The 23,173-nt window shown below is 38.3% G+C and overlaps 1 protein-coding gene across 5 annotated transcripts in view; it reads right to left on the bottom strand.

The window, feature by feature from the left end:
* FNIP2 (folliculin interacting protein 2) overlaps positions 1 to 23,173 on the bottom strand; it is a 51,972-nt gene that overhangs the window by 25,347 nt on the left and 3,452 nt on the right. For 2 of the 5 annotated variants that reach the window (XM_063335581.1, XM_063335582.1), the window contains exons 2-3: positions 3,725 to 3,851; positions 208 to 342 (exon numbers count right to left, since the gene is read on the bottom strand). In XM_063335581.1, coding sequence (XP_063191651.1) covers positions 208 to 342; positions 3,725 to 3,851 — 262 coding nt within the window. Of the gene's footprint in view, positions 1 to 207; positions 343 to 3,724; positions 3,852 to 10,494; positions 11,024 to 23,173 lie in introns of those variants that run through there. The other 3 variants (XM_063335578.1, XM_063335580.1, XM_063335579.1) reach the window with 3 other exon arrangements.

Here is a 23,173-nt window from a genome sequence, read left to right as displayed (position 1 = left end):
GACCAAAATAGACCAGAAGGTTAACGTGTACCCACATGCTCCTACTCTACAAGACTTTAAAGATAGGGTGGATATCTCAAGATTAACATTAACTTGTAATATTCTGGAAGTATAACTAGTCATTAAATACATGTAAATTAAGGCTTATATATGTAAACTTCTTCAGTAAAACAGATAAATACAAGCAAGAAAAATAATGAACATTACCTGATACTTCGGTATCTGTTCTTTGACATTTTGCATACAGCTTATTGAGGGACTATGGGAAGAAATATTGTTGTTCCCATTGCTTGCTTGACAGTTCTTGGCAGAAGTCTTTACAGAAGCATCCTCTGCCATTTTCTGTGTAAAAAATAGAGCAATATGATGAAAACAAAGCAAACACGAGAACTCGCATCTGTAAACATACCACGGCAAGATTTTTCTTAAACTACAGGTAAGAGAGAGAAATAAGAGACACTCTTACTTGGTTCAAGAACTTGGTTCAAGAACTATGTTTTAAAAGGTTTTTTCATAATACCACATGTAGTCAGAGTAATTAGTCAAAGTTCCACTGGAAGATCATTCCCAATTGTTCTAAATTGCTCTGTGTAACATTTGCCAAAGTTTATGCAAACAAAATCTCATCTTATGAGCTGCTTACAAACCAATTTCTGTTATCATTTGCACAACTAATCATTCAAATGGCATATAACTTTTGCTTCCCAACCGATTAACAGATTTCTTAAACAGAAGAATAACCAGCAAAACCAAGGGGTGAATAATGCGTCATTTGGTAGAATTACCAAGTAAAAAAAATAAATCTATTTCTTAAACCTGTAAAGGAGTTGTGTAAGAAAAGAAAAAAGCAAGCAAACGAATACTTAAATTCAGATGACTTGAATTCAAAGTTTACTCTCAAGTCACTATGTTTTAACAACCTCTTAGAACTGATCAGAAGGGTGTAAAGGAAGTCTCAGAAAGATACCAGTTACATTAATGCTATTTGTACATGTTTCATAAGACAAGCTGCATTTAATTCATTGGGATTTGCTTAATAAAGTTTTCTTGAACAAAACTTAATGACTTTCTTGTTTCCATTGATGGCTTCTTCCCGCTCCTCCCCTCCCCCAGTTTGAATGTCCATTAGATGTCAGTTAAGAGGGCCACATTATTTTGAACATACTTCTCACATGCACTTGAAATTGTTTATATGAAGGGAGCAAAACCCTAACCTTGCAGCAATGAAAACTGATCAGAAAGTTTTTAAATATTTAAGAAATTAAAAATCCCTTAATGCACATACATTTAATATGCATTAATGTACACATTAATTCACGTAGTGCACATTGGAATGAAGTGTATTTTTTTAAGCCTCATTTTGTACCAGCATGGTTTAGCTCATTGGGAACATGCATTGGCAGAGATCGACTAAATTTTTTTAAAATGTCAACAAGGTACATGTAGATAGTTTACAGAAAAAGCAAGCAAGCAGGCAAAAAGAAACAGTAATAACCTAGACACTAGTAAAAAGCGGCCATAGCCATATTTTGGGCTCAGCAAGACAAGAAAGGAATGATAACAGGAAATTAAATGGAAATAGAAGTAGAATCCAATATTCCCAAGACTGATTTTTAAGATAAACACTTTGAATACTACAGTACAGTAACAGTAGTAAGTTTTGGAATACTCAAGTCACAATGACCAGATGATGAAACGGGCAAAAGGAAAGATGCGGAAGAAAAACAGGAGGCGGCCAAGAAAAGGGGAGTAGATGATCTGTCATTTTTGAAAAGTTCAGTTTAAACTAAAGTGACAGTACAGCTCCTTTACCAATTTAAAACCAAGCCTACTAGCATGTTAAAAAAAGTAAATTCCTGGACTTCTATATTCTATCTTATATTTGCACTCCTTTTGTGCATTTTTTCCTGGCATAGTATTTATGTGCTACTGCTTATCTAATCTCATTGTGACTGTCATTAAGGGTTTAGAAATGCACCAGGGTGAGTAGTCACGTGCTGAATGAGCTATTGACAAAAAATGCCCAATAAAAGTGGTCTGATATATGCCATCTGCAGAAAGAATCGGAGATTAGATTAAGAACACTGAAAAGAAATGCAGTATATTAAACAAACACATGGTTAAATGAAATATAGACCTGCTAGTTCCCCCAAGTAAGTTTATTGCATACTTTAGAGACAATCAATGTATTTGAATATTCAATGTGAATAAGATTTATTGTATTTCAGGAAAACAGATAAGTGCACAGTAAACACACACTTTCTTGACTTTACTTCCAACAGGACTGAGCTTGAGACTCATTTTGCCTAAACTTTAAATGAATAACATTTTAGGCTCACTATTTGATAACACACCAAATAAATGACCAAACATTCAAGATCACTTTTAACATCTATGTGTTTGCATGCCATTCAAAGTGCTCTGACTATTCTAAAAGGGCACCTAGACCCGTGACTGGCTAGAAAACAGATTATAGCCTGTATTGTGGGTTATGAGGGAGGTTATAATCTGTTTTATGTAAACCTTGCATACAGTTCCTGATAGGACATTTTGTAGTCAACTTTTAGTTTAAAGTATTCAAGCAAATGGAATAATTTGAGTATTTCAATGAAGTCAGAAATATATTTCTTCTTCACATACTGTGTGTTTTTAACCAACTTTAAGATACAAAGGAATGACCTTGATGGGGGGTGGAGGGGTAGGGGGGGTGAGGAGGGAGGGAGATGAAAAGGAGAGCAAGATTAACAGACCAGTCTGACCCATTTACCCTCTTAAGCACATGATCAGTCATCAGCTGATGATGCTCATCAGTCTTACTGATTTGGCACAATGGTGTATTTGCAGTGTGACTAAAATAGATATTGCCGGTTTTTAAGCATCTCCATAAGTAAATTCTACAAGTCACAAGTATTTGTGTATAGCTTGTGATTCTACGATAAACCATGCTAGTCTGACATGCTGAAGTTGCTGGTTGTAACAAGGGCTCCAGAACAAACAAAAAATTGAAATAATTCAACATAGAAGAAAAACACAGAACTAGTAGGAAAAAAAAAAAAACAAAACAACAAACAAAACTACTACAAAACACTATTGTTTTACTTGTCTTAAAATCACTTAAGTTTGCTCAAAGCATTACTCCAAAATTTGTGTGCCTGGTGAACAGCAAAAAGAATTTTCATCTTGACAGCATCTACTCTTGCTTCTACACGCGTCACCAAAACTTACATGGCTGTATATTGCCATGTGTTAGTCTTACACATTACAGCATGGTTAGCCAAAGCTGAGTTGGTTTAATTCACATAAAGCCAACAACTTTACCAATCCAAACACCAAAGGAAGACAAGCACATTTAGAGACATGCTAGACATCACTGGAACAATGGGGCTGCACAACCAGGGCTAAAACCAAAAAACAATCCTGGTCAACATTAGAAAAAGCTAGGAAATACTGAGTTTAAAGGGGTGTAGATTGCTTTGCTTGAAAGCAAATCAGACCAAAGTTGTTAAGTTTCAATGCCATATCTCTATTATAAACACCAAATAACAGATATGTGTTCATAGGCTTTTTGGAATCTAACACATTCTTGTTGCAGCTATCACAGAATTAAGATCAAGTGAAGGATCACAAATAAGATTAGGAAATTGACGCTGTCATATTAAAATTCCTGCTTTTGGGAAGGGAAACAAAAGGTAAATAGGACAAAAGCAAAATTAGCATTTCATACCTGAACCACAGCTTCATCAATTTTGCGGACCGCTTTGGAATCAAATAAGACCTGTCTGCCCCTCCTCTCACAGTCTTGGTAAACTATCAGGCGGATTTCATTCAAGTCAAACTCTGAAGAGGACCAGCTGCAGATTATGAACACAAGATGTTAAAATAGTGTGCTTACTGCTATGCAGGCTTATTTAAGTGAAGAAACAGGTATTTGGCAAATACATTTTTTACTTAGCATTTACAAGAATCAGGCTGTAACCACAGAACTCCGACCGAAAAGGAACTCAAAGGAGCACCTAAGCCCAGGGTCACTCATACACAGGCAGGTACAGCCAGACCAATTTTCATCCAACATTCCTTCAAAGTTTTCCAGAAAGGGAACACAAGACTTTGTCTCAACAACCTGCTCCAGGGCTTAACTACTCTTAAATTTATTTCCTTCTCCATACACAGTCCGGGTCATCCTTCTTGCAAGGTAGGTGTACTATTTTGTGCAGTTCTCTCAGCGGTGATAAAGAACAATGGATTACCATCCTCTTTACTATAGCCTTTCACAAGCTTAAGGCTTTTACCCTCCCTCTCCCTTCTCTCCTCTGAACACCACAAACCCAATTCCTTTTGACCTATTCCTGTCAATATAAGTTACAATTTTTCCAAAGTTTAATTCTTGTAACTGAAAGACAAGGTATGTGTTGTTCCATTATTTTTCCCCTTTTTCTGAGATGTTTCAGGGTTTACAGAGCAATCATAGATTACCGAGACTTGATCTCTGACTATGACAAAGCTCAATTAGTAGATGAAACAAAGATACCACTGAAGATTCAACCTGAATTAAACAACTCTCTCCAGCCAGAATTTGCCCGTTCCTCAGAGATACACCATGGCACACGACTTGCCTCTTTGCACTACTGCAGGAGGTTTAAGAGCACAACTGATCATGGCTGCGGTGGCAAAAGACATTATTTCCTAATTCCAAAGGGAGTTGGTCTGCATGTCAGAGCATAGAAGTTTGGCTTTTCATGTTATGTAGCTGACATGCTGGAATTAATGGAAAAAACCTACTGCTGCATAAAGCAGTGGTACACAGCACTGGTGCTCAGTCCTATTGCCTCATCCCTGACCTGGATGAACTGCATCTAGGGGGTAAGAGTACAACAGTTATTAATAGTTGTTGGTTTAACAAATTGCATAACAGACTTCAGTCAAGGCCACACTGATCTCCCACCTAAAAGGATGTTTCATTTAGGAATTTTCCCAAACTACGCCTTACTGAAAGGTGGAGAATTGAGGGAAGAGCACAAAAACTCTGTACAGCTGAAAGACAAGAATTTCTGAAGTTATTTCTTTTATTCCATGCTCTGTTAACAGCCATAAATCAATAGTGCGGTAAACACCATCAATTCCTGCTAGAGTCAGTAAGGTAACCATGGGCAACTGCCTTAGGAACACACTTAGAGACTTGCAAATTTCAAATCATTATAAATAAAGCCAGCTTCATTTCTTCTTTGTGCTTCAGCTTGCATTTCAAAGATAACTCCCCTTTCTATGTAGATAGAAAGAAAAATAAGCCTAAATAGGCACCTTTTTCAAAGCTGAAAGACCTCATCAATCTGGCAGGTTTTATTCTATTTTTAAATACCTTGGGACAGAATAAGTCAGATACCTATCTCCGTTGTTAGGTAATCTGATACAAATATACTCTACATACATAACACAAGGGTCCAGTACACATCAAAGCCAGATCATGGAACGATGCTGGAGGCTGTTTTGCCATCAACAGAGAGGAAACTTGTCAATGCGTTTGTAATGTGTTGCCTCCAAAATGCTAGGAGTGCCAGGCAGATTTCTTTTCAAGTCTCCCCTTTCAAAGAGAGTCACAGCATTAAGTTAACCTGCATGAGATCAGACCCGATACCATTGTTGACAGTTGCCCAACAAAGATCCTACACACCTCACATATACAGAGAGCTGCAACTACACCATCTGCTTTAAAAGTCTGTTACTAGTTTCTCAGCCCACTGCCTGCGCAATGCTATTACAAAATCCAGTTATACAGAATGCAAGAGAAGTCATAGCCATCAGTAGACTTCATTCTAGTCTGCTATGTGAATCGGACGCTCTTCAGTACCAGATACACTGATACCTCTTTAGTTATACAGCCACCTATTTACTTACAGACTTTCTGCAACAGACAATACCTGAAGTAACTATGCTGCTTTCTTGAGAAGGCCATGGGTCTTCCCTCCTTTTAACAACAAAGAAAAGGTACATCTCCATGGCCTTAATTTGAATTGTATCCAAGAGCAAAGTCTGACTTATCTTCAGGACTGGCACAGCAGGATCTGTAGTTCAGGCCACAGGACTGCAAGTCTAAACTCAGAAAGATTCATTTCAGGCACGGATTGAGCAAGTCCAGCCCTGCATCTGCCCACTTATGCTAAGAGCATGCTCAGTACTTTTGTGGCATGAATTTAGGTTTCCTTATGAACAGGTGAGCTCCCACATTCTTCACTAAAGCAAACTTCATGTTGTTTGCATGGTGCCAACTTCTGCATAAGACATGAATGGGGTTTTATAACAAATGCTGAAGCAGAATCCAATTTAACAGCCTGCTGAGATGCCTTTTCCACAGAGCATGCTAGGAATTAAAGATTGCTGTAATCTTTCAGAACTTCAAATGGATTTTAGTACCAGACAGCAACAAGCTAAGAAGTTACATAAAATCTATTATACAGAGCTTTACGTGGCTAATAGATCAAATCCAGGGAAGTAACTGCAGATAGCACTTCTTACAGTATCCTTACAGTATTACCAAATATCTAACGTATGTTTTAATGAAGTCTTTGCTTACAGACTTTGAATTACCCAGAACGCAGATGCAGTTCCTGCAGCAGTCCTAGATATTACAGAAGATAAAACCTCATTCAATAAGATCAAGCAGATCTATATGCATGTTATACAGCCATATAAACCCATAGTTTCAAGACTGGTCAGATGAGTGTGATGTTTTTCTCCCCATCACAAAAGCTGGTGACCAGACTGCTTACAGTACTTCCACCCTTTATTGTTTAAGTCAGCTTGTATAACATACAGCCCCCAAAAACAGGGACAGTGGGAGTATTCAATCATCTCCTAAAAGCAGAGTGTTGAAGAATACAGACAGCACACAGAATCATTGATTAGCTCCATTTTCACATGCATCAAAGCCAAAACCCCAAACCTTACTTATCTATCAGCTTCTTGTTTATTTAGCAATGCTGAAAGGCATGCATTTCTGTTTCTTCTTCACATACATTTTCTGAGAAAGAGATAAGATTCTCTTACACAAAAATCACAGCTTATGAAGAAAAAACAAAATACCACACTTCTGTTTGTATAGCTTAACATTCCTTTAGATGTTAGAAAGTAATAGCTTAAGGGTTTGACTAAGAAGAAAAAAAAACCTTACACACTTCCACCAGTTGTTTCTGAGAAGTAAAACCATAATATCCGAAACAGACAACAGAAATATTTTAGCCTGTCTTTTCATAAGGAAAAAAAAAGCTCCTATGCTCACAGGCAACGTATATGCATACAGGTTCATCTTGCCCAATTATTTGTTAATTCACTAATCAATTTCAACCACCAAGCTGATCAAGGGATGTCTACTTCTATCCACCAAAAACAGATAGTGAAGGAGATAACAGACTCTTTCCCCTCCTCCTCCAAGGCCACAATATGAACTAATGTTAATTTTAAGGTACCAAAAAAATACTCACAGTGCATTTGTGGGAGGTAGATAGAAGACGGAGAAAGAGAAGATTCTGAAAGTGTTACATGAAAAGCTTGCACCAGAATTTGAACATTATTATGTAACAAAATTATCAATTCTTCCACTTTTGGACTAGAAAGCAAACCTTCAACACGCTTACAAAAAGCCCCTTATTTTCCAGTCACACCACATTATGAGATTCTAACAGTCTACTCCATGTCCAGTTACAACAAATATCGATGTTTATTCATATCAGAAGAGCCCTTTTTTGCTCTTCACCACCACTCCCGACACTCTCTTACTTCACATCTCAAGACTCAGTTGTTTATAGTCATTTCATAAAATGTAAACTGGTACACTGTTGATTATTCCCTTTTTCCCCTGTTTCTGCCTAAACCAGCTTACCCAACCATACTTAATATTGAAGGAAGCTATGGGAGAGATATACAATACGAGTAATTTTGCCTATATACCTACTGCTGAAAGTGTTTCTCCTGATAACAAAACTATATAATCCCCAGGGTAAGCTTCGTATTTCTTATGAATGTTTAGCAAGAATAAAGGTGCTACAATCACTACTTTTGGAAAACAACTGTTGCTTCTTTCAGTCATCCTAAAAAAAAAAAAGCCTTCAAAAATAAGTTTTGCTAAACACCAACTGAAACATCATTTGCCTTAGCCCTGTTTATATAAATTTTCTCATTCTGCTGATACAAGAAAATTCATATGGTCAATTCCTGTTTAAGAACTACTTAATAAATAGAATGATAAGAGATTGTGCTGAAGGTATATGTATTGCTAAGTGACTTATTAAACAAATGTTACAAACAAAATGAATGAAATTATAGTAGGGTTTGTTGGGTTTTTTTCAGACACCTGAGTGTCAACATACTGCAAAATGACAAAACAGGGTTCTGATGACATTATACCCTGGAAAGGTAAGGAAGTGAAGAGACTGACAGCTAACTGAAATGCTTGACTTTGGCTTAAAAACAATGCATTATGCCAGATCCTACATATTCTTAAAAATTAGCTGAATTAAATTAATATGAGCTTGTGCAGACATTCGTATTTCAGGTTAAATGTGGCTATTTTGACCAAAGAGAATGTTTTCTTAAATGACCACAAAAATAAAAGCCCCACATACCCTTTCTCCCCTTTTTTGTAACTACGTGACCCTTCCTGTTAGTCACGTCTGCTCTGGTAATTGCTGGACCCCTCTGTAAACTAACCGAATTCTCTGCAGCAGAAGTCTGTTGCAGCACATGAAAGCAGATCAGAAATGTAGCTGGAAAAAGGAAGGAGGGAGTAGAAGCCAATGGAACCTCCACCTCTTGGTGGCAGCATGAGTTACACTAACTCGCTTCATCCATCCTATACCTTTAGGAAAGGGCACAAAGAAAACATTCCCTATACATCCCAAATAAGTATTGAGGCTAGTTAGAATGTTAATTGAGTTTTCTTGTTCCTGAGTCAGTTTTCTGCCTGCTTAGTGAGCTGAACTGACTCCCTAAGGGAAGCCAGTTCCAGAAGGATTAGAAAGGCCAAGGCCAGCACAAGGGGAAAAAGGACAAGAGCATGATGCCAGAAAGCAAAGGAAGAAGAGGCAATGTGATTAGGCAATGCAATTACTCCCGCCAGCATCAGCAGTCTATTTGAACAGCTCAGATTATCTAGCCTCACCCTCAGAGTGGGTCTTTCCTGCATGTGGAAGATGCTAGAACTAATAAACATCATCTTCAAGTCAAAATAAATAAAATCAAGCTGTCTACATTCATACAACAGGAAAACCAGGTCTACTAAAGACACTAAAACACTATGAATAAAGTTGGGGGCATTTTTGTTTGCTTGTTTGTTTTTTTTAAAGGAGGCCACAAGTTTAGAACAGGTTACAGGTATCCTGGCAAGTTTTCTCCCAGAATTCAAAATTAAGTTTAATTTTCTTTATTTTCTCTTAAATTGGCATATAAACTACTTTCCTTTGGCTTGTTCAACATTTCTGCCATTACAGATCTGAGACACAGAGGCAAGGAATTCTCTCTTACTTAGGAGAAAGCAGACTCCTTTGTTCCTGGAAAAAAGTCAAAAGAGTTTGCCCCATTCTGCCTTGAATCAGTATTTTCAGATAATATAGATCTCCAAACCCTGATCTTTACAAAGAAAGCTTTTGATTCACCTTTATAATAATCAGCAGGCAGGTATGCAATAACTGAAGAGTGACCTATTAATTTACATTCAAAAACTATTTCAGCTGACCTTAAAACATTTTTGAAAGTGACTCAGTACTTCAGCGCAACATCTATAGGCTAGATAAATAAAAAGGGTAAAACATATCTATATACCTATATATCTATCTATATTTTTCTGCTTCTTAGATCAGCAATCCTGAATGTAGACTATTTGCTATAACACTCTTGAGCACTACAGTTTGGAAAAAGCTGCCCTGAACCTATTTTCAACAGTTACATAGCAGTAGAGACTCAGACATTGGAGACAGGCTGGCACACATCTGAAAAAGACACCACAAAGAAGTCAAAGAAACACTATTCATATTCCATATTACTTTGATGTAATGCTTGATCTAGAGGTCATTTACAAGTAAAGCAGAGGGTTCCTTCCTGCATTCTTCCTCCACTTACATTATTCTCTCCTGTCTGCTCTGCACACTGTTACTACTTGACCCACTAACACAGGAGGTGGCAAAAAAATAAGAGGGGAACTAATTAGAAAACTAGAAAGAGAAGGTAAGATTACTTAACCGAGAAGAAAAGCAATTATCCTTTGTGCCTCAGTTTGCATACACATAAATCTTACACATCAGAGTCAAGAATGTAGATTCATTTTCAGACAACAAAGACGACTTTCTGAAGTATCAGTTACCATCATCAGCAAGAATAAGCTTCTAATAGAACTTTTCAAATTATTTACAAAATAGCCTTTCAGGCACATGATTATAAATCTAATATCAACTAAAGATGTCATTCTCTGTCAAGAAATCATATATATCAAAAAAGTTTCACGCATACCTGTTTTGCAGCAGTCTAGTCACTTTGCTCACACAGCTGACACTTTGGTCTCTCAAAGGTTTTCTAATCCTTTCATCCAATTTGGTACAAGAGACATTATTTCCAAGTGGCACATCGCTGTTGTTTCTTGCTCTTTCAACTTGTCCCCCTGTACCATTTACAGCTTTTGGTGTACCCCCACACATTTTCTTCTGCTACAAATCCTCCTGTAAAGCTCCCTCAAAGAAACCAAATACCCGCTGAAGAGATACAGCCTCAAGCGGATTTCTTTACTATAGATCAACCATTAACGATGGTAATTTACCATCGGCTTTCTTCCCTAGACAGGAATATGGTCTGCCGAATTTCCTGTTAGGGGGAAAAAAGGCAAACAGATCTTCATATATTCTATAAGCCATTAATGCAGAAAGACAGCTGTAGCTAATGTACTGCTGCAATTATTCCAAACAGAGGAGCAGACATGACTTCCAAGTTTCAGAAGCCATCGTAGACTTGCTCTTGCTGCTGTTAGAGTTTTTCCTACCGAGGCTGGCACAAAGCTGTAGCAGATACAACAGCCAATATTGACTTTAACTATGTTTGCTTCCTGGTATGTGATTAGGTAGCTGGCAATTATGTAGTCACAAGACTGAACCATATGGCCTCTTAAAAAAAAAAAGCATAGTTGCTTTTGCAGTGACTCGCCCTTAGTTGCAAGGTTGTTCTAACACTGGCTACAACACCCTGTTAATGGCTCTCATGTGAGCAAGTGTCATCTGACAACCCCTAGCAACCTCATATAGCTTAGAAGCAAATAAGAATCTGTCATCATTGCCATATGGTTATCAGTTTAAAAAAGTGACCAACACCAAGAAACACACCAGATATTCTGCACTGTAATGCTTTTACTTTTAAGGACAAACAGTACACTTGGCCAAGAATCTGATACTACAATTTGAAAAGCTTTTTTAAAAAAGAAGGGAAAACAACCACCAAAAACGTTTGTTACAGACATCAAGTTGGTTGATGAGAACTTACAGTCATGTGCCTATTAAAACAATTTAATAAAATACTTTTGATCAAGAAAAGTTAATGTTTTAAACGGAACAAAGGAACCTGACGTTTCTGTTCAGACTCTGCTAATTCCACTGCAGAACAAAGTCCTCTTCCCCATGGCTGCTTTAAAAAAAAAGTTATCCATATACATCTGCTCATAATTCAGATCTTACATAGCTTTCCTTCCCCCATCAGTAAAATTTTAGACATTTTATAAGATGACAACAATAGTGTTATTTCTCCTCCAGATTAAAAAAGGGAAAATAACTTTTCTAATGCTCACCCAGAAATACAGTAGCAGGGTCAGAAAACACAGTAAGATTTCAAAACCTAGTGCTACGTGCTACCGGCTAAACAGCACAGCACCCTTCTTACAAGGATTTTGTAATCTCAGTAAACCCCAACCTCTAAACACTGGACAAAAGTCAAGCAGAAAACTAGAGCAAGGTTAGGTTGAACAACTTAGTTGCAGAGGGAAGCCTACAGCAATAAAAAAAAAAAGCTCAATTTCGATTCCCAGAGAAATGACAAGTACTAGATCACAATCACTCCTCCTCCCAAGTGAGGGAAACAAGTGAAAAGCTTTGGCCTGTTCTCAAGTTATCCAAACAATCTAGGAGAGGATGACTCCTAGCCCTCACCTCATTGAGCAGGACTGCTTCAAACATCAGTGTCCCTAGTCACCTTTGAAGTGCAAATGAAACAAGCAACTGATGGCCACGTTCCTACACTTAGAGTAAGATCAGCCATTGATAGACTTCATTTGTTCTATCTTTTCCCCAAACAAAAACCAAAACAAAATCCCGAAACATTCAGTTAAATGACCACAATATTGGTTTCACATCAGAGTCCAGAACTAGGAACTCCTGTAAACTCACTAAATAGAGGTGCTTCACAACACTACCTCATCTGTAGATGAGGTCATCTGTAGAATACTATAAACCCCAAAACACCTGGGGAATTACTACCAAAAATCCCACAGAAGCATTCCTGAACAAAAAAAAAAAGCAAACACACACATGGAACTCCACCCACCCCACCCCCCAAGTCCAAGAAATAGATAATACACAGAAAAAGGAAGAAAGTGTCCTGCTCTCCAGATATAATCCTCTGGGAAGCAGAGTTTAATGACTCTTTTTTCTAGGCTGTGTGACAGCATGTCACCTGCTCTGTTTGTAGGTCATTTCCTGTCCTTCATCTCCACTGCGAGACAATTGCCTAAATGATTTCAACTAAAGGTAATACTTTAGCAAGAAAATTTGGGGTGGGAGAAAAAAGAAATATATATGATGGCATTATCTCATTAAGAATAATTCTGTATGTTACAGCTGCTCACTAAAACTTAAGCATTGTTTTCAAATCTAACAGAATATTTGCAGAGCTCCCCGTAAGGTTTTATTTTCTAAACAGCTATTAGAAGCAGGTTAGAGAAGTGTAGGAAAACAGAAAGTTTGAATCATACCTGCTGTGTCAATGAGCATTTGTTTTTGAAAAACATACACTTACCAAAATTGATACACAAAAAATGCCTACGACCCAGACATTCAGGATGAGTGCCAAACACGTGTTTAAAGGTGAAGTGGAATCTATTTTGGATGGCTTAATGATGAATTCCCGTCTTTTAGTCTGTTGAATAGCTTATATAGAAGATGCAGGTTCTCTTCCTCCCTCCCTATTTGAAGTATTTACCCTACATTGCTCCCCCTCTTTTTAAAACGTTGGATATGGAAGAGCTGTGCTGATGCCACGCCACATTCTTCTTCCACAATGATTTAAAGCAGTCCTAATATGGTAAAGCACTATTAACCTCAGATGAACCACCTTGTTCAAGCATGATACATAGTTACTAGTTTCACACAAGTTAGGCGGGATACATTGCGGATTAGTCATGCAACAAGTGAAGGAACATGTTATTTGCAGCACTTTGCTCACTTTATATTTTCCTACGGAAAGAGATCTGGTGGAGAAAAATAAAAGCTCTCTGTATCGGATCGCTGTACTGAAAGATTAGTTTTTTCAAAAAAGATAATTCTATTTGTTACTGTATGAAAAGCAAAACAGCATTGAAAAATATTTGCTCACTGAAAAGTTACAATTCCACATATTCTCCGCTGAGGGAAGGAGAATATACTGGATTTTTGCAAGGTTGGATGTATTTTTCATCATCTTTGTTGCTAGAAAGCAATACTATCACACATATGCACAAAAAATTACCACAAACCCCACGCGCACCTGATAGAGGCTAACAAGTAGATCTATACAAGTTAAAGTCACCATAAATTGCCACAAACATCAGGAACAGCTGATTAAGCCAGTGTTTCACAATTTGGCCAACTTTCATAAGTTTGGATTCACTGTTGGCTTATCTACAAGTCAGAAGTTTGGGAGCTAGGCTTCATACAGTGTTTTAGTGATTATGCCAAAAAAAAAAAAAAGAAAAAAGAGACCTAACCAAACAAAAAAAACCCAACAACTTGTTTGAAGTAGCACCATAAACAGCACAGAGGGCTCTCGGCTGCTAACCCCACCAATGGAATTCCTCATTAGCAAAGAGAAGAGCTCAAGACTTACAATTACGCAAAAAAGTGCATGTATTTAATTGTGTTTTGCCATTAAGAAAACTGTGTTTCTTTTCGTTAAACTGGGACTTTATACAAAGAAAGGCAAAGTACGCAATGAGGTTAGCACCCTCGATCCATCACCTAGTCCTTTCCTCAGTACAGAAAAACTTGATTAGTCTTAATCAACTTTCCCCCTTCCATCTTACTTCCCCCCCCAACTCCCATAGCTTCTAACAGCTAGGAGAGCTTATTGATCTAAATTAAGTCAATTATTTTACAGAAATTGTTTCATGGTAATAATCTTTGTCATTTCAAAGAACTGAAGGTTGACTTGTTAATTTGACACTATTTAGGCTTTGCTGTGGGTTGTTTTTTTTTCCCTGTTTATCTTTTTAAAGGCACCTCCAGTAACCAACTTCCAGCTTTCACTGGAGCGAAACAGGTTGAGCCAAACGGCAGCAGTCGGCCGGGAGCAAGCGGTACTGGGTCCAAGTGTCTCTCCCGAGGGCCGGGGCACAGGCTGCCTGGCCGGCTGGGCCACCCCACCTCCTCCAGCACGCAGCCCCGGCTCTTGGCTAACACATCATTCCCATGTCACTTGTTCCAGCGGCGCCATGTGACTGGGCCAGCGTCCAGGAACACAGCTACTAAATACAGACCCTGCCAAGGCACGTCCGAGAACTGACTCTGACAGAAAATGAGATGAATAGAAATCTCTTATCCTACCAGCTTTACTGCCTCTGCCTTTCCCCACCTTCTCTTCAACAGAAGGCAGAGCTACACATTGCACAGCTGAAGGAGAATTTGGAGCAATAACGCAAGACAGAATAGGGCACTTTATAACACTGTACCAGCTCTTGTTGCATTTCAATGCCGTATGAAAGTACTGACAGATTTCAAACCTTAATATCTCCTATGTAAATGAGCAGACCAGCACAGACATCACGGCCACACCTCAGGGACAGTATCCTGAGGCATGGGTTTGGTTGCCTGCTCTTTCCTGTTCCTTCTCCCTCTTCTTTAAAGCCCTATTTTTTTTATTTAATAAAAAAAAGTCTGTATGCAGCTTTCAAGCCCCTGTTCAAAGGAGTAGTTTTAGAATATGAAAATAAAAAAGCATGACTAAAAATATTATTTGTTAGAAATAAGTAAACACATATTAATGCCAACTGATACAGAGATACAATTGTTTGATGTTCAACATCCCCCCCCGATTTTTTCTAGTTAGCTGAAAAATACTCCTTTTGCTAAAACACATACAAACACCACCACTTAAAGTAACACACCTGCATATAAGCAGAAACAATTTATTTACAAATTTCCTCCACTCCTGCTATAAAAAGGCTACATTCACAAGTGGACCTTGAAAACTTCAGAGGACATGGCATTCTCTCTCAAACTTTACAGCCAAGTAAGTTTAGGGACCAGAGAATGCTCTCAAGCAGAGCTAGAGGCAAGCGCTACACAGAGACCCCAAGCCCTTCTTCCAAGGGACATTGCTTCAGAAGGGGTCAGTTTCAACTAGCCCAGAAGTGTGTATTCAGCAGCGTAATTCCACTAAAAACAAATTTAAGTTACTTGATTCTAGGTGCATCCTCCCAAATTCATAATATATGAAATCAAAGTTATTAGATGTGGCTCTCCAGCAGTGCTGAGAGCTGAAGCAGCCCAGGTTTTCTGATCAACTAACATAATATCGGTGAGTCCTCTGTAAATGGTTATATTAAACTGTTATAAGAGCAAGATGGTTTTTTGATTCTTTTAAAATAGAGATCGTAACAAAAAAGTTAGTCTGCTATAATGAGGAAGGGAATGAAAAACTAAGTATGCTGAATATTTATGAAAAAATTACTGATTTACCCAACTAGTAAGGATATGAGAAAGAACACACACACAAGAAGCCATGCTTGATCACTCAAAAGTTGCTATAGCATGAACAGCAAAGTCCATCACTTCTGTCTAGATGAATGCCAGGAAATCCTGACTTAGATTGAATGAAGTGATAACATGGACGGATATAACGTCAGCTCCGGCATTTTTCACTGGTTATAGCCAAAAATATGTTTTGCTCCTCTTGTTGTTGTTATGATAATTTGCCTATTCCATCCAAAACACATTCCTTAACCCTCTCTTGTAGACAGCCTGGAAGGTAGCTTTCCAGTAGCTAGCACTGAATCTTGACAGTTTACATACGTTTATTTTCAAGTTTCACTGGAAAGGGAAGGAGGAGCCGCGTCTTAGGACCCTGTGCAGAAGATCAGGGTAATTAAATCACTCATACCATAATACCTTCACAATGAGAAAGACTACACACAAAACCAAACAAACCACAGTCCTGCAGCTGACTGGCATGGGCAAACCTAACCTTGCTGCAAGACACTATGCAAGAGAATTACGTTGTGTTTACCACCAATTGCGTAGGACTTTGAATGTATAAATAGTCATTAAGTTATGAAATAGCCTCCTCCTTAAAGCAGGCCAACCGCTCTAACTACTCACATGGGATCCTAAATATTTTCTCAAAAAAATACTGGTGTTATAGTAGACTTTAAAGTTTATACTGCCAGGTTTATACATAATTACAGTTGACCACACCCAGTAACATGCTAAGATTTGGCTGCCAAGTAGCAGTCTGTCAATCATGAAATATCTGGACAAAAAGACAAAAATCACAGAAAAAGAGCCAGCTGCAACTTTGTCATGCAATAGGAAAATGCTTCACACATTGAAGATTCAGTGATAGGAACAAACTAAAATTTCAGTCAGCAAGTTTATGGAGCAATTATCTATTTAGAAAAATTTGAAACATTTCTCCTCATTAGAAGGTAAGAATTGGTCAAGCTCCTTCAGTGTTCCCCAGTAAAACACTCTATAAGAAAGTTCTTTCTTTATAATGGACCAGACTTTCTTGAGAGATGAAGTCTACCAGAGCAGACTCATTAGGAGCCTTCTTAACAATTACAGATTCAGGACAACTTCATTAAAAAACAAACAAAACTCTAACTTTCTTTTCTAGTCAAAACAGGGCCCAAGGATACAACTCTAATAAAGTCTATACTCTCACCAACTTTTACTGCTTCAGTAATGCAAACAAAAAGCCACTGCTTCAATCAGATTTCCAGTTCACATGCCAACACCACATTTCAATACAAACATACAATTATTTCTTTAAGCAGTAAAGGAAGTTTAATTCAGAGGTTCAAGTCATCTTTGCTATTTCACCCAGGTGTACTTTGCTTAAAAAAAAAAAAATCAGGCAGATGTAGTATCAATGTGTACACAGGTTCCTTGCATTGAGTGATTGTTTTGAGAAATCAATGTGCACTACAAATACAGCGTTCCATTCTCATTTTCCTCTCCACTGCATACCTGCCCCTGGACCCATTACCCAGTCCAGCTACACATAGGCATTTTACAGTTACTAAGTGCCACCATAACTGGGAATCACATGCGATATCATTTTAGCGCTTAGTAAGCATACTATATATCCACAGCCAGAAGTCATAAATATCTTTATAATCAGAGAGGGCTAATTTTTCCAACTCTTTAACTTGATGTGATTGAGAAACTCTTTTAACAGTTGGTAAGGCAGAGGTTGGCACTCCTGAAGCTGTCTACCATGTAAGAGCAACCTTCCTCCAGGCTAAAAGCCAAGATCAAGTAAGAGCTCAGATGCATGTCTGCCAAGTGAACTGAAGTGGTTACCAATTCCCAGCTCTGTATTCCAGCCTTATCAACACAGCTGAGGACTAGAACATATGAGCCTTCCATACCCATTTCTGCACGAAGTCTGACAGCTTAACACAAACTACTGCAAGAGATGGTTATATCATTGACCTTTACACAGACATGATTGAGGAAGGCTCTAACACTCTTTATTCTATCAACACTAGCGTCCATCAATTTCAGCACAACACGGGAGAATGCAATAGCATCTTGTACCACTGCAGCCGTTTGCCAAGACCAGAGCCTTAACACACAGGGACTAACCCCGCTGCTGTACAGCTGCGCAAAGTGGTTTCTGCATCTAACTCACTTCTTCCTTGTGCCTGCACTGGAGGTCACCAACCCTCCTTTCCAGCAGCTTACCAGGTCTCTACCCAGCTTGTTTAATCCAGCCACGTTAAAGAAGCCAGGACTTCAGAAACAAAAGGCCCATGACCTTTCCTACAGTCCGATGTGTCTTAAAAATTTGAGAGCGTAAGTTAGAGCAGAGTGTTTAACATGAAGATTTTAGGTCATTTTGTGGAAACACGAAAGGAAAGATGACAGATACAAGCACTCAGTTGATTAGCAATAGCTGGGACAAGCTCATGTGCCCACACAGAAAAACAGAAGACAGACAAAATTTGTCTGAGCATAAGCTAATTCTTTGAGTTGTAGTTTAAAAAAAAAAATCTATAACTGTCTTTTCTAGGCCACAGAGAGCTTTAACACTACAACATTATATTAAATTGTGTAAAGTGATCCACATTCAGTGAAAGAATAACAATTTAAGAATAACTTGCTTAGAACTACGTATTCAACCATTTGTAGATCATTCTCGCTGGGATTTCCTTCAAAAACATAATCTGGTGTACTCTGCTCAGATTTTTGGTACCCCTGAAGCCATGCATTCACATATCCAGGACCAAAAGTCGAGCAATTTCAGGTATTGGATAATATAGATTCAGAATTCAGTGCAAAGTCTCCACATAAAAAACCAGAGCACTGAGTTCATTCAAGCTACTGTTTTATTTCATAAAAGTCAGTAAACTTCATGACAATAAGAGCTAAGAATTATTATGCAAGAAACTTCCTGATTTCGTTATGAAGTACTATACTACAGTAAAGTGTTCAGATTTCTAATTTGAAAGTGCTAATACCAAATTCAGCCTGTTAGCGCCTTTATTAGAAAAGTAAATAAATATTGTCAGGCTGTTTACTTAATACAGCTAATTTCATTAGCATGCGTGAAACTCCACTGAGCACCGCAGAGGAGAAAAGTTGAAGTGTATTACATTGAGGTGAGAACATGCTGCAGAGAAAGCTGCATACTGATTCAGTAATTACATCATACACAGCTCAAATTTCATCTCAGCACAGTCTATGGCAGGAAAATCATGAGTCAGTTTTAGCAGCAGCAAGTGTGATGTAAAACCTTCATGCCCATTTATCAGTGCAATGCTAAGTATCTCACCTATATCCAGGATGCATACTGACTGGCAAAACAAGAGATATTTTGGCTGTTGGTCATGTAAAAGCACCTGAACTTGCCCTAAAGGAAGTTGGGAAGGCACTGGCACTCTAACTGAAACTCCTAAGGTAGTCCTCTCGGTGCCTCAGAAGAATGCTTTGCCTTGCAGTCTGAGCCGAAGTTTGTCTTGTGACCTCAGTCTTGTATATAAAAACAGGACATTGCTACAGTATCCAAGTGACAAACGCATAGAAATAGGGTAAATGGCAAGAAAGGCAGCAAGCACTGTTAAGATAAAGAGGAAAGCAGAATGGAGAAGAAGCTGTAGATTAAGAAGTGGAGGCAGAGCAAAGTCAGAGGAGATGATTCACGGCAGGCAAAGTTGCAGAACCACGTCCAAGCCTGTTAGTCAGATCAGCAGCATCTGACGCTATCGCAGGAGGTACATGCAAAGGTGCAGACACGTTTGCTGTCTTCGCACAAGCACCCAATTCAAAGTCCTCCTTTTCTTGCTTATTCTCTCTAGCAAGCCTGTTAACCACCGTCCTACAAAATTGCATTCCTCATCTTTTGCCTAACAAGTGTACCCATGGAAACCCTCACATAGCAAATACTGATAATTAGGATAGCATGACAACATTGTTCTTGTAACACTTTGCCTAAGCAGCATGCACAATGACAGCATGCTCTTAATCAAGGGTGTACTTAGTAGAAAGAACTGTTGACAAATATAAAACACAACACACACCTCTCAAACTGAGTCTTCTCTTCAGAAGCCACCCTTGAATGTCAGTAAGGTGCAAAGTAGGTTACAGATGAAAGCACGTGATTGTTAGTGTCTGAAGGAATACCTAAAGGAACAAGTATGTTACCAAGGTTTGTAGCACATATAGTCAGTATTAATCCAAAGAATTCTCTTTGCAAAAGAAGTCCTCAGCAGCTTCAATATTACTGAAATGCCAGAATAAGAAATAAATTGCTTTTATGAAAACAATTACTCCATTTTCTGGCCCCTCTGACACCAGCTGTTTTGTCACAACTATTCTCTCTGGGATTTTGGTCTGCTGTTACTCACTGTTCAGACCAAAGCTACCACAAAAGGCCACTACCATGCACTGGAACACCTACATCCCACAATGTCAAAGTGGGATAACGTGATGACTAATGATTACAACATTTTTGTCAAACCTCTTCCATCTTCCTGTCCTCTAAAGTTTAATAAAGGTATTCTGCTACTTCAACTAAGTTTACATAAGAAAAGTTAACAAAGTTTACACGAAGCCAGCCTCTACAGGCAATAAAGTTCTGCATCAGCTTTTAAAAAGTTTCTCTAAAAATTCAGCTTTTATGAATGCATGTCCACATTTTTCAGCCCCAAGCAGCCCTGTTTTCTCGCTCACATAAATCTATTTACACAGACAGACACCTATGTCCCTTACAGCATTAGCATCATTGCTTTAGATTGTAGTGTATTCTACTTCAAGTTGTGCTACCAACAAGGGGAAGTATCTCAGAGACTTTCTGTTGCTACTACTCCCCAAATCGCTTTCTACTCAGTGTACTATGTGGCAGAGTACTCACCTACCCAGTTTTGGACACATAAGCAGTAAAAACACCCCAAGACTAAAGAATAAAGCACCTACTATCCAATTTTGCATCAATTCAAGAGTCAGGCACGTAGAAAACACACTACTAGCTGATTATGCCACATGGATAAGTCACTTGTAAGTCAGAAATAAGATAACCCAGTGGCAAAACCAGTGTCATCAGTCAGGCAAGAATGCATTTTTTTCCATGGACTTAAATTAAATACCCAAGGTACATCCATGTGTCTCAGAACATCAGTAGTTTATGCATTTCCACCCAGTTTTTTAGCCATCAGGGGCCAGGGGGGAAGAGCTACTGTCAGAGCAAAGCTAGAGGAAACCAAGAGGTTGTTCAGTGACAGAAGTGTGTAGGGGAGGGGAAATCCAAACAACTTAAGAGGAGAACAACCTTGATTCCTGCAAAGCTCAGAAGCTGGAGGACTTGGGGTTGGTTTGTTTTCCTTCAAAACGGCCCCAGGCTGGAAGCGTGGTTTCCATGTCAAAAGACCATACTTTCAATCATTTCCTAAGCTGTTTTCTTGAGTGAGACTGTAATAAATCTCTTTCTGCAGAACTTGCTCTTTAGCTTTCATTAGTGAGGAAAGGCTAATGACAGAGCAGAGGTATAATACTACACCTTAAGGCTCACCTTCAGCTGTCAGTGAAGAGGTAGGTGGCTTAGGCTTGCTGTTTAACCTTCTCTTCCCCCATGCTCAGATCTGGCCCTGGGCTGCATTGCCCTTCCTACAGCATATAAAATAGTGATTTTCTTTCAAATGCTTTTCAAAGGGTTTACAACCAGATGTTTAATTACATTTCCACATGTAAAGATGTACATGGCTCCTCAGTAGCATTACTGCTGTGTGGATGTCTACAAAGCTGCAAGAAGCTCAAGAAAAACCCAATTAGGCTACAAGAATTCACTGAGGTGTGTTTCATTTTAACAAAGATATAACAAACTGACATGCAAGCAGGCTCAAAGCTCACCACCACTTTCTTTCCTTAGTCAGAAGGTGGAACATTGCCAGGCTGGTAATAAATGCTGTGAAATAATGCTTAGCAAGTAGGATCTCACCAAGCGTTTCAGCGCTATGACCAGAGGAATTACTAGTATCAGCTGCCAAACAAATGATCTCATATACCAAAGCTAACAAACTGTTACCAGCTAGATATCCTGCAGTTACAACATGACATCCGCTCCATTATAGACACCAGAAGGAGCAGCTGATACTTCAAGCTGAAGAAACAGCCCATTTGCAAGTTTCAGACACATCCAAAATAATATATTTTTTTTTATAAATAGAATCCACATAAAATGAAATTATTCCATTTTACAACATTCCTTCACTAAACATACCAATATCAAAGAAATTTGATCAGAGGTTACAAAGCAGACATTACACATTCAGCAGTGAAAGAACAGTCTTCCAAAAATTCCATGGCATTTCTTTTTGTTCTTACATCCCTGGTATAGGTACTTCATTGAAAAAAAAACATAACAGAGACTGAAACTAGTGTGAAACCTTAGCCCTTGGTTTAAGGATAACGTCAATCTTTCATGTTGAAAAGTACAGAAAAAAAACTGATGTGAAATCTTATTCTAAAATCAGGTAAAAACAATTATAGAGGAACTGCTATAAAATTAACTACAATCAAACTATCTGTAACCCATACCCATTTCCTTAAAGCCATCCCACAAACCTTACTCAAATATGTTTAGCACTTGAGACATTCTAGTCTTCAGATACTATGTGCTTATAAAACACTCTACTTAATCCCCAAAATTTAAAATTCATGGGGAGTAGGATGCTTTGTTTTGCTGTAATAGCCACCATTCTGCTGAGCACATGGCCCTGGTAACACTCCAAAAATCTGTAAATACTCTAAATCAATCTGTAAGGGAAGTAACATTTGATAAGAGAATAAGAAACATTAGGGGAATTTAGCCACATGAATATACATTTCTCGCACACAAGGTAATTAGGATTTCCTCAGAGTGCTAGAGGCTAAAGAGAAATATGTTGAACTATAGTCACTCCAGTGTCTGTTGAAAGGTATGAGAGTGTGTGTATATACATATATTTTTCTGTATGCACTATACACATGCACACACAAACACACATATAGATATTTTCAGTTAAGGGAAGCAAAAAGCGGCAGTAATAGAAACCAGAAGCTGAAGATCTGTGTACAAAACTGCTCAGAAGAAATACAATATTATATCACCAATACCCATCTGTTCTCCAGCTGGTTTATAATTTCTCTTTTAAAAAAAAGAATTAAGATATTCTACAATTCTAACTACTACCCTTCTACCACTT

This window comes from Chroicocephalus ridibundus, chromosome 5 (assembly GCF_963924245.1).
Source record: "Chroicocephalus ridibundus chromosome 5, bChrRid1.1, whole genome shotgun sequence".
Classification (NCBI taxonomy): domain Eukaryota; kingdom Metazoa; phylum Chordata; class Aves; order Charadriiformes; family Laridae; genus Chroicocephalus; species Chroicocephalus ridibundus.
The sequence above is the reverse complement of the archived record's forward strand: the minus strand, read 5'-3'. Positions and strand labels throughout refer to the sequence as shown.